The following is a 15247-nucleotide window of genomic DNA, read 5'->3' on the forward strand; positions in this document are numbered from 1 at the left end:
GGTTTATATTGGAACAAGCCATAAATTGGTGCTGCTTGAAGCAAAAAGTAATCTTTACATCTTCAATATGCAACGGAAATAGTACAGAGTGTTTTAACAAAGTATGGGCAAACTACGTACAGAGTCAGGTTAAAATAACTACCTTCTATGATTTAAAATAATGCATTTAAGGCTAATTCTGTTCTCATCCCTTTTTGTTCATATCTTAAATTAGCAATATATTCCTAATATTTTCTCAGTTGCACAGCTTGATCCTGTATATGGTGACTTGGAAGTAAATTCTATTGAGTTCAATCCTGTTGTGCCTTAGATTGCAGCCTCAGTTTCCACGTGCCTTTATTTCATGTAATAGCTCCATTTCCTAGGGCTACAGAAATTATTAGTCTTTCTCTCACTTTAAAACTGTGGGCACAATGCAACACAGGTTAACTCTCCACTGTAATAAATGGGATTTAAAAGCATTTTGCTTGGGCCATACGATGACGCTGTTAATTTCTAGTACAAATATATATTTCTACAATACAGTGTTATTAATATTTGTTAACACTGAGTAAAGGTCAGAGTCATATTTATAAGTGATCCTTTAGCACTAATTTTGATACAAATGTATCTTCATATGCCTTTTCCCCTTTGAAATCCAGTTTGATAAGGTTTCCTTCTTTCAGGCCTACATAAATGTATCCAGACAAAACACTACCAGTCACACAATAGTACTGAGAAATGTTTTGCTGTTGCTGATTGTATGGGACTGCAAAACAGGAGTTTGACATCTGACAATGCATGGCGGGTGGTATGTGTTCAGCTTGATGAACTTAATAGTCCTGCTATATCAGATCAAATCTATCTAGGCTAGGGCTGCCAATTTCCAAGTAAGGTCTAAATATCTCCTGGGATTACAACTGAAGTCCAGACAACAGAGATTAGGGTTGCCAGGTTTACTTACCCAGCTGTAAAGGGATGAGAGGGAGCTTTTTGGGGATGGAGAGGGCAGAGAGTCAGTGCAATGACATCATGCAGAAGTGACATCATCACACCGGGCACATCATGCAGTGATGTTCTAAGCATTTTGGTCAAAACTCTGTGGTCACCAGAGAGTTTTGGCCAAAATGCTAGAATGTTGCTAAACATGCCTGGTGTGATCACATCACTTCAGTGTGATATCACTGCACCAATAGCACTGATGCAGGAGGGGGCTGTTTCAGGGGGGTTTCCCCCACCAGCCAGCTGGCTAGCAGTGGATTGGAGCCCCCAAAATTGGGGGAAACCCTGCCCTAACTGGGGGTTTGTCAACCCTAACAAAGATCCATTTCCCTGGAGAAAATGGCTGCTTTGGAGGGTAGATTCTATGGTATTAAACCCCACTGAGATCCCTCCTCTACCTGAACCCCTACTGCCCCTAAATCTCAAGGAATTCCCAACCAGGAGCTGGTATCTTGTTTTAACAGTGGCCAACCAGATGTTGCATGACTGGGACACAGGTTTTGCAGTCCTGAACTATCCTGAAAAGTATTTACAATGATATAGTGCTGTGCTGATTACTTGCTCTAAGAAAGCAATGGTAGCCAACAGCCATAAAGGAAACAGAGATAAACACTTGCAAAACTAGAGATTATCATGGAAGAGGGGACAAACAAGAGACAGCAACTTCATGCAATAGTGATGTTAGACTTTCCCAAAAGGGAAAGAGCTGGATCAGGGAGCAAGTGTTCTGGTTCCAAGCTGAGGCTTTGAGCATATCACTATCTCCTCATCCAACCAGAGCAGCACTGACATCACATGAAGTAAATCTGAAGACAGAGGCGAGACATATTCTCACTTATCCATTTGCTAATTTGGGGGGGATGGTAATGTCAAAAGGTCATCCAACCCAACCTAAACCATGAGAGCAGCAAACACAAATTACAAAATATTAGTGTGCACTTGTGCACACCTCAATTTGGTAGGCTGCCATCAATCTTTTTATCCATCCCTCCGGCCAGAAGCCAAAGGATAAACCCCTGACCTTCCCAGGAGTAACTAAGGAATTCTCCCTGCAAGGTAGACTCACAGCAGGAACTCCACAAAAGTATTGGAGAGCCAGTTTGGTGTGGAGAGCCAGTTTGGTGTAGTGGTTAAGTGTGCGGACTCTTATCTGGGAGAACCGGGTTTGATTCCCCACTCCTCCACTTGCACCTGCTGGCATGGCCTTGGGTCAGCCATAGCTCTGGCAGAGGTTGTCCTTGAAAGGGCAGCTGCTGTGAGAGCCCTCTCCAGCCCCACCCACCTCACAGGGTGTCTGTTGTGGGGGAGGAAGGGAAAGGAGATTGTGAGCCGCTCTGAGACTCTTCGGAGTGGAGGGCGGGATATAAATCCAATATCTTCTTCGTATTGTAGTAGGTAGTCTGCTAGTCTAGGCAGTAGATGCAAATTGCAGGCAATGAAGACAAATGGCCAAAGTTAACATTTAAAATATAATTTTACTAAGGTGCAAAGAATACATTAAACAAGAACAGTTAGAGGAGGAGAATAATAATAAATCTAGAAATTCAGAGACTAACTAAAGGACTGTAAGACATTGGTTCGTCTCATTCATAGTTGTGGGTTCCAAAGCAATTTTCTCCAGAGTCTGCAAAGCCACTGCTGTTTGACTTCAATAAGCATAAGTCCCAGGTGGCCAAAATGAGCCAGGGCAGGGGGGGGGTTGTAGATTAAAGCCCAACAGGAACTAATTTGCCTATTAGGCCACACCCCCTGATGTCACCATTGTTTCACACAGGGCTTTTTGGATAGAAAAAGCCCAGCAGGGATTCATTTGCATATTAGGCCACACACACCCTGCCACCAAGCCAGTCAGAACTGCGTTCCTGTGCATTCCTGCTCCAAAAAAGCCCTCAGCCAGGGCATGTCAGCATGTCTTAGTAACATGTAGGCACCCTTCGAGTTGAAGAAGAGGTTTGAAGATGATTTCTTTATTGCTAAGGACCCCAAGTTTGCTAGGCCTTTACACCAATCAGGGCCCTCAGTGATTACCTATAGTAAAATGAATGAGTGAATTGCTGACCAGATGACCTAATAGTTCCTCTGACCATGTAAGCAAGTAGATGAGTCGTCCACAGCCAGCCTAAACTGGTTTCCCACAGGTGCTTGTTAATTGGGAGACAATATCAGGAGATGATTCTAGCACAGCTTCCTTATCTCCTTGTTGCAAGGCCAGCGTGTTGTTTCCCAGGAAGGCAGTTTGACTCTCTTGAGAAAGAACACCCCCGAAGCAGGCTGCAAAAGTCTGAACCAAACTTTTATATCAGAACTCCCTTCTGAGTGATCCAAAACCTGTGACAGGTCGATCTAATAAAAATGAACACAACCTGAAGTTAAACATTTCTAAGTCCCATTAACTTACATTGGCAACAGTTAAGCATATGCTTAAATCTATTGAAATAAAACTCTTTGGCATTCTGACTATAATTGAATACTTTTAGCTACTTCGTAGATAAATACTTTATTTTAAAAATCCATATAGTCATATGCATGTCCTTGCTGCCTCTTGTGTAAGAGTTCCCAGTGTACCATTTAAAGTGTATCTCTAAAGATGACTACACTGGCCTTTGAAGTAAGACCTCCAGTACTTTTGAATAGAGTTGCCATATGAAAATGTAGAATTCAGTAGTTTTCCTCTCCTGCAAATATGTATTATCTTGAAATAAAGGTTTGTCTCTTCCACAAAATATTGTGCCAGACCTTAAATAATGAACCTGAAATAATATGATTTCCAAAGGAATTATGTTAGTGATAATCCTTTTTTAAAAAAACGCAATATATAGTGACCCTAAAATGATTTGTGAACTACGAATAAGGCCTGTTGTGAAGGGTGTGGCGGAACCGGCCCGATTCTGCCTTCAGACCCGGTCCCGTCTGCTCCCTATGGAGTCGCCAACTCCTGGAGGGAGCTATTTCTCCTCCTGCCCCTTGGGCTCGCTGCCACCACCTGCTCAGTCCCGGGGTTCAGATTGAGAGGAACAGGACTCCCAATCCCCCTCTCCGGCTGTGAGGCCCGGCCTCCAGGTCCTCTGCCACCCTGCACTTGGGTTTCACAGAGACCTCAGCACTTCTTTGGGGCACCCCTGGAGGATTGGCACCTTATCCAACTGCATGCCTTCCCCCTTCCCAGGGGCCCCCTTCTTGAAAACAGCGTGGTCTAAAGCGGTCTGGGGATCTAGGTGGTACAGAGATTGACTGCCAGCATTTAAACAGTAAAAATATATTTATTTAAAAAGAGAAAAAGATAGGAAAAGAAAAACAAAACAAAACAAAAACAGTTGCGTTTAAAAGGTTAGCACAGCACCGCACAACACAGCAAACAGCATAACAAAGAAAAGTTGATTATAAACGCATCCGGCTGGCCCTGATCTAAACTTGCCCTGTCTTGTGGATTACTTACTTAGTCTGCCTGCCTGGGGGCCTCCCAGGCAGGAGCCTCCATTGCTCACCACATGCTCGCTCGAGCGCTCGTTCAAATCTGGCTTCTCTTCCTGCCTAACACATGCAAGGAACAACAGCACTTCCTGCCTCTCTAGGAGACTTGCCCCCTAGAGTTGTTGGTTTGGCTCTGGAAGGGAGGGGGGAGGTTGGAGGGAGGCTACAAAGCCTGCTGAGGGATTTACTGACCCCTGCCAAATGAAGCACCACCACTGACTAAAATGGCGTTTCTCCACAAAGGGAAATACAACAGGCTCTACAAAGAGGCTCTTGGTGAGTGTCCCTCCACCTTTGCTGTCTTCTTAACCATTCAAGTGAAGGCATTCCCCCCCCACCTCCAGGGGAGCAGATCTCTGCCATTGTAATTCTGAGTGATCTCCAACCCTCACCTGGAGATTGGCAACAGTGGTTCCCCAGGAGGAAATGACTGATTTGAAGGGTTGAATCTATGGCATTGTACCTGCCTGAGGTGCCACCCCTCCTCAGACCCACTCTTTCCAGGCTCCACCCCTGAAATCTCCAGGAATTTCCTAACCTGGAGTTGGCAACTGCTAAGTCACACTGGCTGTCACCGGGGGGGGGGGGGCTGCTGCTGAACAGAAACAAGCAGCCAGGCCTAGTTAAGTCATGCCAGTCAGGTGGCATCAAGTCACCCAGAGGGTGCTGCCAGGCCTTGGGTAGCCAACCTCCAGGTGGAGCCTGAAGATCTACTGGGATCACAGCTGAACTCCAGACAACAGAGTTCTCTCCCCATCCTGGAGAAAAGAACTGCTTTGGAGGGTGGATTGTAGCCCCTTCTATTCACCTGAGGCCTCTCCCTTTACTGCAGAAGTTGATTGCCTAGTAACAGCCTCTGGCTGCAAGGCTGAGGGAAGGAGGGAGAGAGGGAGTGATAGGAAAGAGGCAGCAGCCATGCCTCTGAGGAAATGCTCCTGGCACGGCCAGGCCTTGCTGCCTAGTTGCATTATGGCGGTGACAGCTCCCTGGCTATTTCTGTGACCTACAGAGGCTGAGTGTACTGGGATGCCATCTGTGTAGGCTGTAAATGGGAGTTCCTTTACGGGAACACATTCAGCATGCGCTGGAAGTGCTGCACTGGCTACCAATAATATACCAGATTCGTTTCAAGGTGCTAGTCTTAACCTTTAAAGCCCTATATGGCCAGGGTCCTGCATACCTTAGGGACCGCCTTTCCCCATATATGCCCCAGTGAGCACTTCGGTCTAGATCGCAAAATCTGCTGGTAGTCCCCAGTGTCAAGGAAGTGAGGATTCAGTCAATTAGAGCCAGGGCCTTTTCCGTGGCTGCACCTAGCTGGTGGAATGAGTTGCCGGAGGATGTTAGGGCCCTGCAAGAGCTCCCACAGTTCCGCAGGGCCTGTAAAACGGCACTCTTCCACCTTGCTTTTCCATAAGGATAACTTACAGCAACAGACTAGGCCCATAAATCGGAATTTAACATCATTCTGGACTTCCCACCACGCTATGGCATTTTGGGGTCCTATGGAATATCTAACACTGACCACTGAAACTTAATTGCACGATAAACCATAGTACTAGCATCCATTGTTATATTGTTTTAACTGATATTTTAATATTGTTTTATGCTTTGTCTTATGCTGTATGTATTATCAATGTTTTTATCTTGTTGGTCATTTCAACCCTAACCAGTGAGCCGCCCTGAGCCTGCCTTCGAAGGGGAGGATGGGATATAAATAAAATAAAATAAAAATAAATAAATAAATAAATAAAATAGGTTATTGACGAGGCAGCAGAGTTCTGTTGCTTCTTGTGAGCTGTTGATGCTTCTTGTGAGACAGGTTAACAGAGGGGACAGAGAAGAGTTGCAGATGTGTCTGTCTCTGAAGTAAGACTGTTTTGGTGGTTTGTTCAACATTCCTGCACCTGTAATAGGTGGGGGCAGAGGAGTCAGCCAATGGAAGGCCAGAGATGCTGACTGAGCCATGATGAGCCAATCGTTTGTAGTGTGCACCTCTAAGCCAATGAGAGCACTCCATTTAGCCACCACCATAGGGGAATTATTATTTATGATGATGTCAGCTTAAAATCTGACCAGTTAAGCAATACTTCTATGCAAAGAATCTTGAAATTAAGGTTAACTCTGTTAAACAAAGTAGCCAGCACAGCCTAAAGATGTCAGAAATTTATAAAACTATGCATTGGGTGGAAAACAAGATAGAGGGATTTTTTTTCTCCCTCCCACATAATAATAGAACTTTGGTACACCCAACAAAGTTGATGAACAATAGATTCAGGACAGACAAAAGCAACTACTTTTTTGCTCAATGAGTAATTAAAATGTGGAATTCACTGCCCATGAATATAGTAATGGGCATGACATAGATGGCTTTAAAAGTGGGATTATATAGACAAGGAAGATAGGTTTGGCAATGGCTTCTAGCAATGGTGACTAAAGAAAACTTCTATGTTCGGAGGCAGTCAGCCTCTGAATAGCAGTGGTATGAGGAAGCCTCAGGGAAGGCCTATTCTTTTCTGGGCAACTGGTTAGCCACCATGTGAACCAGGATGCTACACTAGAAGTGTGATCCAGAAGTGCTATTCTTACGTTCTTACGAAAAATAATTATTATAAAATACTAATGATCTTAAAAATAGTTATATGCAAAATCCAGTACCCACAACAAAAGTTTCTTTAGTGCCCATCAGTGTTCCCTCTAAGCTGAGTTAGTGTGAGCTAGCTCACAGATTTTTAGCTTCCAGCTCACACTTTTTTAACTTAGCTCAGGAAGGATGACCTCAGAGCACACTAATGTATGCAGTAGCTCACAACTTTAATGCCGGTAGCTCACAAAGCAGAATTTTTGCTCACAAGATTCTGCAGCTTAGAGGGAACATTGGTGCCCATACTATCAGAACATCAGTTTCTGATCTCTGCTGCCTAGACTGGGTGCTCTCGAAACAGGTAATGAATACCTTAAGCATGAAAAAAGAGACAATTCAAAATGGCACTGTTACAAGTATTTCTTTTTCTGAGCAGACAAAGACCTTGCAAGGAAAACATTACTAAATCACAGAGATAATCATCATAGTCAGCTCCTCTAATGAGGCATCATGGGATTACTAGAGTTATTATAAGAGTCATCTTATTGAAGAAATTCAAAGTTAATTGAAATCAATTGTACTGTTCTGACAGCAGGTGTTTTAAGTGGCTAAAATATCAAAGTGAACTCATTAAAACAGTTACAACAATGTTACATTCACTTTTCAGCCTCTAGCTCTTCCAAGTGAGGCATTACAATTATAGATTTTTAAAGGGAATCTTTCTCCCACTGTTTACATTTCTATGGACCAAAACTGGCCACACAATATCTTTCCGTGCCATGAATGGCTTGAGGTTTGACTACTACAATACTTTGTAGAAGGCAATTTTTTATCACTAGTCAGACTCTAAAGTTTAATGAACTACTTGAGTATTTTCCTTTTTACAAAACTAGCTGACCCCTATAAGATCCCAAACCTTACATACCTAAACAGAAACAAAGAGAATGCTAAGGTTACAGATACAAAATTGCACTTAGGAGCAATTCTCCAAGGTGTGAACACTCAATTGAGTTAAAAAGTAATGCAACCAAAAAGATACCATCAAAATGACAGAACTGAAGTCCACTAACAGCACACTAAGAATTCCCTTTCTGCTAAGGCCTAAAACATCCTCCTTTAATTCTTTGGTTGCACAATCCACAGAGGTTCACAAAATGTCACTAGAGTCTCTACCTTTAGCAAAAGGACTACACCAGTCAAGCCCATATTAGGGCTCCAGTCCTGCATACATTATTTGTAATCACAGTCAAAACTGGCATCATTAACATGTTTGTCAAATATGCATTTAAAAACTGAAAGAATGTCAACAGTGGCAAAACACTGTTAGAAGACTTGTTAATAATAATGCTGACCATTCACATAGCACTTTAGAGGTTATTGCATGCACTATCCAAATCTTTCATACAACGGTCTTGTAAGGTTGATCAATATTATTGGTGAGAGAAGCTGAGAGGCACTGGTGTGCCGAAGACCTTTTAGTGCAGGGGTGTCAAACATGCAGCCTGGGGGCCGAATGAGGCCCCCAGAGGGCTCCTATCAGGCGAGCAACTGGCTGTCACCTACTTCCTTCTCCCACTCTCTTGCTTCCTTCTGAATAACAGCTTGCTTTGCAAGGCTTGCTCAATCACACAGGAGCTACAGAGCAAAGTCTGTTTTCTCCACTGACTGAGGCTCCTCACTTGGGGAGGAAGGAGGGGGGGAAGCAGAGCTTGTTTTGTCAGCTCCTCTCAATCACACAGCAGAGCTACTGAGCCAAGCCTCTCTTCCTTTTATTGAATGAGGCTCCTCCCTGTCCTGGCCCCCTGGGGAAGGATGGAAAGAGCCAGAGCTTCCTTTGCCCAGTTCCCTGGATCCCATGGGAGAGATACAAAGAAAGCACCTTTAAGACTAATGAGTGCTGTTTTAAGCATGTTTTAATTTTTTAAAAAATTGTGTTTGTGCCCTTTATAAAGTTTATATCTCTGCTACCTAATCTTAAACAGGTACACACACGACACGGCCCAATATGGTCCAACCCAACAAGGTCTCATTTGTGTCAGATCTGGCCCTCATAATAAATGAGTTCGACACCCCTGGAGGTCCGCAGCATAGCAGCTTTCCAGTTCTCTTACTGTACTATCTCAGACTTAACAACACAAAGCCAGATCCAACTCCTGTTGAAGGAACTGTCCCCATTTATTCTCATAGGTTTTGGTCTTTAAAAATCAAGCTTGTATAATGCCCTGAAATACAGGCATTCAGCTCCCACCAAAATCAAGGGAATTTATAGCAGCTTTAATGGAGAAATGTCTTGGTGAAACCTGATTTGGAAATTCGGTTGTGGCCATGATCCAGAATACCTGTCTCCACACATGGATTATTCCCTTACTTACAGAAGAGTAACCCCTCTATCATGGTCCTTCCCTCAAATTTCACTGAAATTATGTCAGCCTTAATAATCACTAATATTTTTAGTTTCTCCTTCAATGTATATAAGAAAATTGACACTGCAATGTATTGCCAACTTTGATTTGAGGAGCCCAACAATAACAGCACCTTGAAAGAAAAGAGATAGCACAGTTCATAATTTGTCCATGTATATCATATGCGTAAGAAAAGCATCCTTACTCCAAGAAATCCACTGTCTCCTAAGAACCTTCTTCCAGGCAGGTCATAAAAAGAGCAAAGGACAATCAAAAATTGCATTCCATGTATGCTACCCTCAAAAGATACACCCAGCCATGACACTTTCTGGGAACAATCTGTCAGAAAATAACATAGATTGCTATATAGATAGTAAATTATGCCCAAGAAATGAAGCAGTGCCGAAGTGAATGACATACACACCATGTCTTTCAGGAAGACATATTTTTATTGCTCTGCTCCAGGACAGGCTTGTCTGAATCCCAGATTCATCAGTATTGAAAAGCTTTCTGTAGATTTTCAAAATATGGTTAGCAGCAACTGCAATTATTAAACAGGAAGTTTCAGAATGCAGAGGAAAGTGTTAAGGGACACCTAGAAAGAACAAACAAAAATGCAGCAGAGCACTGTCAGCAGTTCTTTTAAAGAACAACTGGGGGGGGGAGCCTTTTATTTACATATCCATGCTTGTTGCTTGTCAGCATAGATAAAAATGTTACAGTTGCTCTGCAGGTGATGTGGATCCAAGGTGTAAAACCACTGGACCAATGAATGGGATTTCACACATCACATCTTATTACAGAAGAGGTAAGCGCTATTTATTTAAACTCTACAAGGAAAAAACATGCAGGCACACTTTCTAAAATGACTTTGCCTTTTGGGGCAAAAGGAAGTATTGATTCAAGTCAGATATATTTCTTAAAAACACACTGTACAAAGTAGTTTAGTCCATAGAAAACAGGATACATTTGATTGCTCTCCAATACAGTTGCAAACATCCATGTGATTTCTCATATAATGGTGGTCCTATGTTTCAAATTAATACAATTTACAACTTTGCCTCAGAAAATCTTCATTTTTTATTTTGTGTAAAGATTAGTAGCCAAAATAAGAATCTAATGAATGTAATGGAGAAAATCATCATCAGCAATCTGGACAAGGGTCAAAAGAGCTTAAGACCCATGACTTTCGATGTAGTTAAGTGTACTTAATTTTGAGTGGATTATCCCCAGGTGCATTTAGTTAGGCATATTTTCATATTTTTTCACTTAAATATGTGTGTGTGTGTATATATATATATATATATATATATATATATATATATATATATATAAGCACATGATTAAACAGAGGTTCTCTCAGCTTTGGAATTAGCTGCTACAAGATTTTCACACCCAGTCAAAGGTATGCATTAATAGGTTGCAAATTAGCAAAATCTTAAAAAATTAACAGGCAAAGTATCTAAAAGTGTGGAAGGGAACTTTAAACCATCGTTTCTAATTCTGCCTTTCTGAGGATATATTTAAATGTTTCTCAGTGGATTTCACTTTTGCTGACAGGGCAAGGATGAATTAATTCAACAAGTCCACCATTAATCTTATACTCCACTATACTCTTCCATGCTGCGCAGGGCAAGAAAAGGTTACCTTGGACCCTCTGCTTGAAACGAATTATAATTGTACCAAAATGTAACTTCATGGTGTGATTTAGGCAGAGACCTTAAAACTCATTTTAGTTGTGTGTGTCCACCCTGTGGCTGCACACCACATATGAGAGAGAGAGCAGAGCCGAACACATCATTTCCAATAAAAGTCACACTTGTGTCCACGCACTAGGGTTTTTTTTTTCATTACATGATCTTTAAATATTTGTTTTCTGTTCATGCAAGAGAATAACATGCAACCATGCCCTATCATTTAGTCTGCAAAAGTGTTGAGTAAGACTGAGAACGACGTTCTTCACTCAGCAGCTGCCTGGCAAGATTCAGCCTCTAGTTCTCTTTGCCCTGTCTAGATTCCAGCACCGCATAATAAACAGCTTCTCGTTCACTAGCATGGTAAACATTTAAACATTCGTCAAGTCCTGGCTATAATACGATCTAATCAATATACCTCTTGAACGCAGGAAAACTGATTCCCTGTGGAGGCCAGGAAAACGTAAAAATGCGTTGCTGGTAGGGTGAGGCTGCCCCTGTGCTTTAAATAAATTCTCTGCTCGGCGTACCAGCAGAGTCAGTAAAATACACGGCAGGAAAAAAGAGCTAAGCACTCGAGGCTACCGTGCCCTGCCTTCTACGCCTCCTTTTTCCCCCCCAAGGAAAGAAACTCTCCGATTGGATTCCACCCAGTGCTTACACATCTTTGTGCTCTGCAGAATAGGGCGCGCTGCCCCCTCTCCCCTCCAAAGCCGGCATCAAAGCAATCAAAATGGTAATGTTCGCCATGAACGGGGGCCCCATCCCCCACCTTCAAACTCTGCGGACTTTTCTCCATGTTAGGAAGAAAGCAGCACCCCTTCCTCACAAAATGGAAGCTTCCATGACCAAAGTGAGACCGCCGACCAATTCTGGGCTACGCTCAACCGGGCTGGGCAGGAGTCGGTGGCGGTGGGGATGCTTGCAGACATTTAAGAGCTGGGCAATCATAAGCACGGTCCTCTCGGGCAGGGCTAGGAATCTGCACGGCTGACTTGGCAACTTTAAGCACAACTACGCCGGGGGAGGGAAGCAGCAGCAGCAGCCATTCATCCCTCCTTCCCCTCCCCCGCTCCGGAGGCGGCGCAGCTCGAAGACTCGGCGGCCAGGGGCGGCTTTGTGGCGGTGGGGGCGGGCCGCGGGCTCCAGGGCGCTGTCCCAAGTTGGGGTGCTGAACGAGCGGCAGCGGCATTCCGAAGGAAGCGCGAGGAAAGAGGCAGCAGCAGGGGCCAGCCAGGGCTCGCTCGCTCTGCCCGCCGAAGGAGCTGCTGGAAAGCGGCGGGAGGGAGGGAGGGAGATGCGGGAAGGGAAAGTTGGCTTTTATGTGGGGGGAGGGGGGAGGAGAAGGAAGGAGCCATCCGGCGGATCAGAGATTCGCTCTCTGAGCAGCTGCGCGATCTGGGCACTCGAAGTGCTTGGAAGGGGACGGGGAGAGAAAGGAGGGGGCCGGCGCGTGCTTGCGTGGCTCTGTGTGTGTGTATGTGTGTGTGCATGTGCGCGCCCCCCCTCGCGCGCGCCCGTCCGCACCCCCGCTTTAAAGCTCCCGAGATGCACGCGGAGCTGCTGAGCGTTCCATGGCATCTGTTCGTGGTGCTGAATGCGAAGCAACCCGGTCCCGTCAGCTGATCGGAGCAGAACAAGACTCAACAATGCAAGACAACTTTCTTTTCCGCCTGGAGAGGAGGTGGGGGGTGGGGGTCGGGGCAGCAGGGGAACCCAGCACTGCGCCTCTCGCTGCAACCTCGGAGACCCCAATCGCGCAGATCAGCCGAAGAGAAAGTTGTTATTTGGGTGGGGGGAGGGGGCTCTTTATTCTCAGATTTGCTTAATTAGGCAGGGGGATTCAGGACGTGAATGCGTGTGAGTGTGTGTGTGCATATATGAACTCGACTCCAAAGCTAGCACCTCAGATAAGCCCAAAGAAAGAGAAGATGCCAGCTGGGTTTGTGGGGAGAGGGAGATTTATATATATATATATATACATATATGCAAACAAAATCAGTTTTCCAACCAAAAACAGAAATCCTGGCTTCCAAAGTGTCTCTAGCCCCGTCATTCCCAACTCTTCACTCTCCCATGTTGCAAGGCAGTGAAAACAAACTAGTGCCAGACTAAAGAATTTCCCATATTCCTAAAACATGTCGACCAACTCAAAATGGACGCCTCATTTTAAAAAAAAAATCTTCAAACTACTATCTCTTATTTGGGGGGGTGGGGGTGGAATAGTCTGATTGTTACTATAAACACCCTTCCGAGCAAGGCAAGACAGAACTGAATCTTTCATCATTTAAAACCTTTCTTCACTTTGGGGTACCTAACCGTAAACATGAGTGTTTTATTCACTTATGGCGCTATTTTTCAGCTAACGCAGACTCTTCTCGGATGTTTAGAAAGTGCATTGCAAAAAGAAAAAGAAAGAAATAAAACCCAATCCACAGACACAAAACTGAATCGATTCGTTCTTACTTGTTTGTCATTAAGAGCTGCTATTCTCGATTGCCTCTCATGGATTTGTTTCTTAAGATCACCGTTCTGTAAAAATGGCAATAAAACGCAGATTAAAGACCCAGCGTAAACTAAAAGCAGTTCAGAGTAAACTTGCGGTCTAGGAATGGCTCAGAGGCAAAAACCCAGGGAAAAGCATGCATAAGAATGGAGAGGGGGGAATAGCATATCATAACCCCCTATAAGCAACAAAGCTCAACCCAGCCTTCGAATTGCGATCTCTTAGTGATAAAGTTTCTTATCCTGCTGTCCCAAAGAAACTGCACTAAAATGCTGCAAAAGAGGATTTAAAAAAAAAATCTGCATTTACCTGTAGATCTTGCTTCATCTGTGCAACTAGTTTCTAAAAAAAAAAAATCACCCCGAAAAAGAGGGAATTAGAAAGTGTTTCACGTGTAATGGATTTTTAAAAATGTGCGTGTGTGTATGTGTGTGTGTGTGGAAGGGGGAGGGAGGGGTATGGAACAAAGAGGCAAGTAAACACAGCGAGTCAGTTTCAAGCAAAGCTCATAAATATTCAGGTCTCGTCCTAATCTCTCCAACACACACACACACACGGCACCAACCGCAATGTTAACTCCGGATCTCGACAACAGAGACAGCCACACCAAAACTCAGCCAAACAAGCTCGAAAACTACTTTGGCAAAGTGGTGCCCACTGTTAGCCAGAGCCTCGGGGAGGCCGGGAGGCACCCCGCGCCCCCCCCCGCCTCTCCCGGCGAGGGCCCCCCCCCGTCCTCTCTCCTTCCCCCCCCCCGCCCCCCGCGATCGATAGACCCTGCGACAAGAACCCGAAGCCACTCGGCCAGCAGGTCGGGCCGGATTCTTTCGGCTCCTGCTGCTGCTGCTGCCCGCGGCTTCCTCCCTGGCGCTGCCTCTGCCTTTACCTGATGACTTTGGATTTCCACTTTTAACGCCTCCTGCAAGCTGTGCAGCTCCATCCTTTCAACTTGCCCGACACTTTGGCTCCCACTTGCGAATCCCAGGGAAGTTTCGGGGCTTCCCCCCCCTTGGCAACAACCACCACAACAAGAGCAACAACCCGGACAAAACAGGACAGGACATCCACGGGAAAAAAAAGATTTGCTTAAAAACCGATAACAACAATCGAAAGAAACAACTACTCAGGCTGCAAAGCAAGTTCTTTGCCTCTTTGCTAGGGACACAGACAAATCACTCACTTTCCGCCAAACTAGGGGGGGAAAGCTCCCCCCCGCCGACCCCCAGCCGGCCACCCCCATGGGCCCCTAGGCGGCCCCCTGCTCCTCCCAGGACCCGATTAATCGCCTCGAGGAGCCCGGTCGCCCCTCCAGCGGGGACCAAAGAGACTTAAAAACGGCAGGGACTATATTTTCTCCGAGTGCGCGCCTTGATTTCACTTTGCCTCGGGAAAAGTTGTGCCACGGCTGTCAATGCTAATTCGGAGTTGCCCGGATGCAGCAAGGGCGGGAGGGGGGAGGGAAAGGTTCCTCCTGGCGAGCATGCGCGCTCGGAGGCAGCGGCGGACCGGGGAGAACAACGGAGCGCAGCAAGAGAAGAACTTGAGAAGTGCTGAGTGCCAGCCCCACAATTGGAGCAGCAGCAGCAGGCCTTTTCCAAAGGAGGGGGAT

At 45.0% G+C, this 15247-nt stretch overlaps 1 protein-coding gene across 2 annotated transcripts in view; it reads right to left on the reverse strand.

Annotated features, from left to right (window-relative positions):
• Window positions 1–14673, reverse strand: part of PHF21B (PHD finger protein 21B) — a 238701-nt gene extending 224028 nt beyond the window's left edge. Inside the window, exons 1-3 of one of the 2 annotated variants that reach the window (XM_060254363.1) lie at window positions 14525–14673; window positions 13948–13980; window positions 13599–13664 (exon numbers count right to left, since the gene is read on the reverse strand). In XM_060254363.1, coding sequence (XP_060110346.1) covers window positions 13599–13664; window positions 13948–13980; window positions 14525–14578 — 153 coding nt within the window. In that variant the 5' untranslated portion in view covers window positions 14579–14673. The remainder of the gene's footprint in view (window positions 1–13598; window positions 13665–13947; window positions 13981–14524) is intronic. The other variant, XM_060254364.1, reaches the window with a different exon arrangement.
• Between the last annotated feature and the right edge of the window lie 574 nt (window positions 14674–15247).

Source organism: Heteronotia binoei, chromosome 14 (assembly GCF_032191835.1).
Source record: "Heteronotia binoei isolate CCM8104 ecotype False Entrance Well chromosome 14, APGP_CSIRO_Hbin_v1, whole genome shotgun sequence".
In the NCBI taxonomy this organism is placed as follows: Eukaryota; Metazoa; Chordata; class Lepidosauria; order Squamata; family Gekkonidae; genus Heteronotia; species Heteronotia binoei.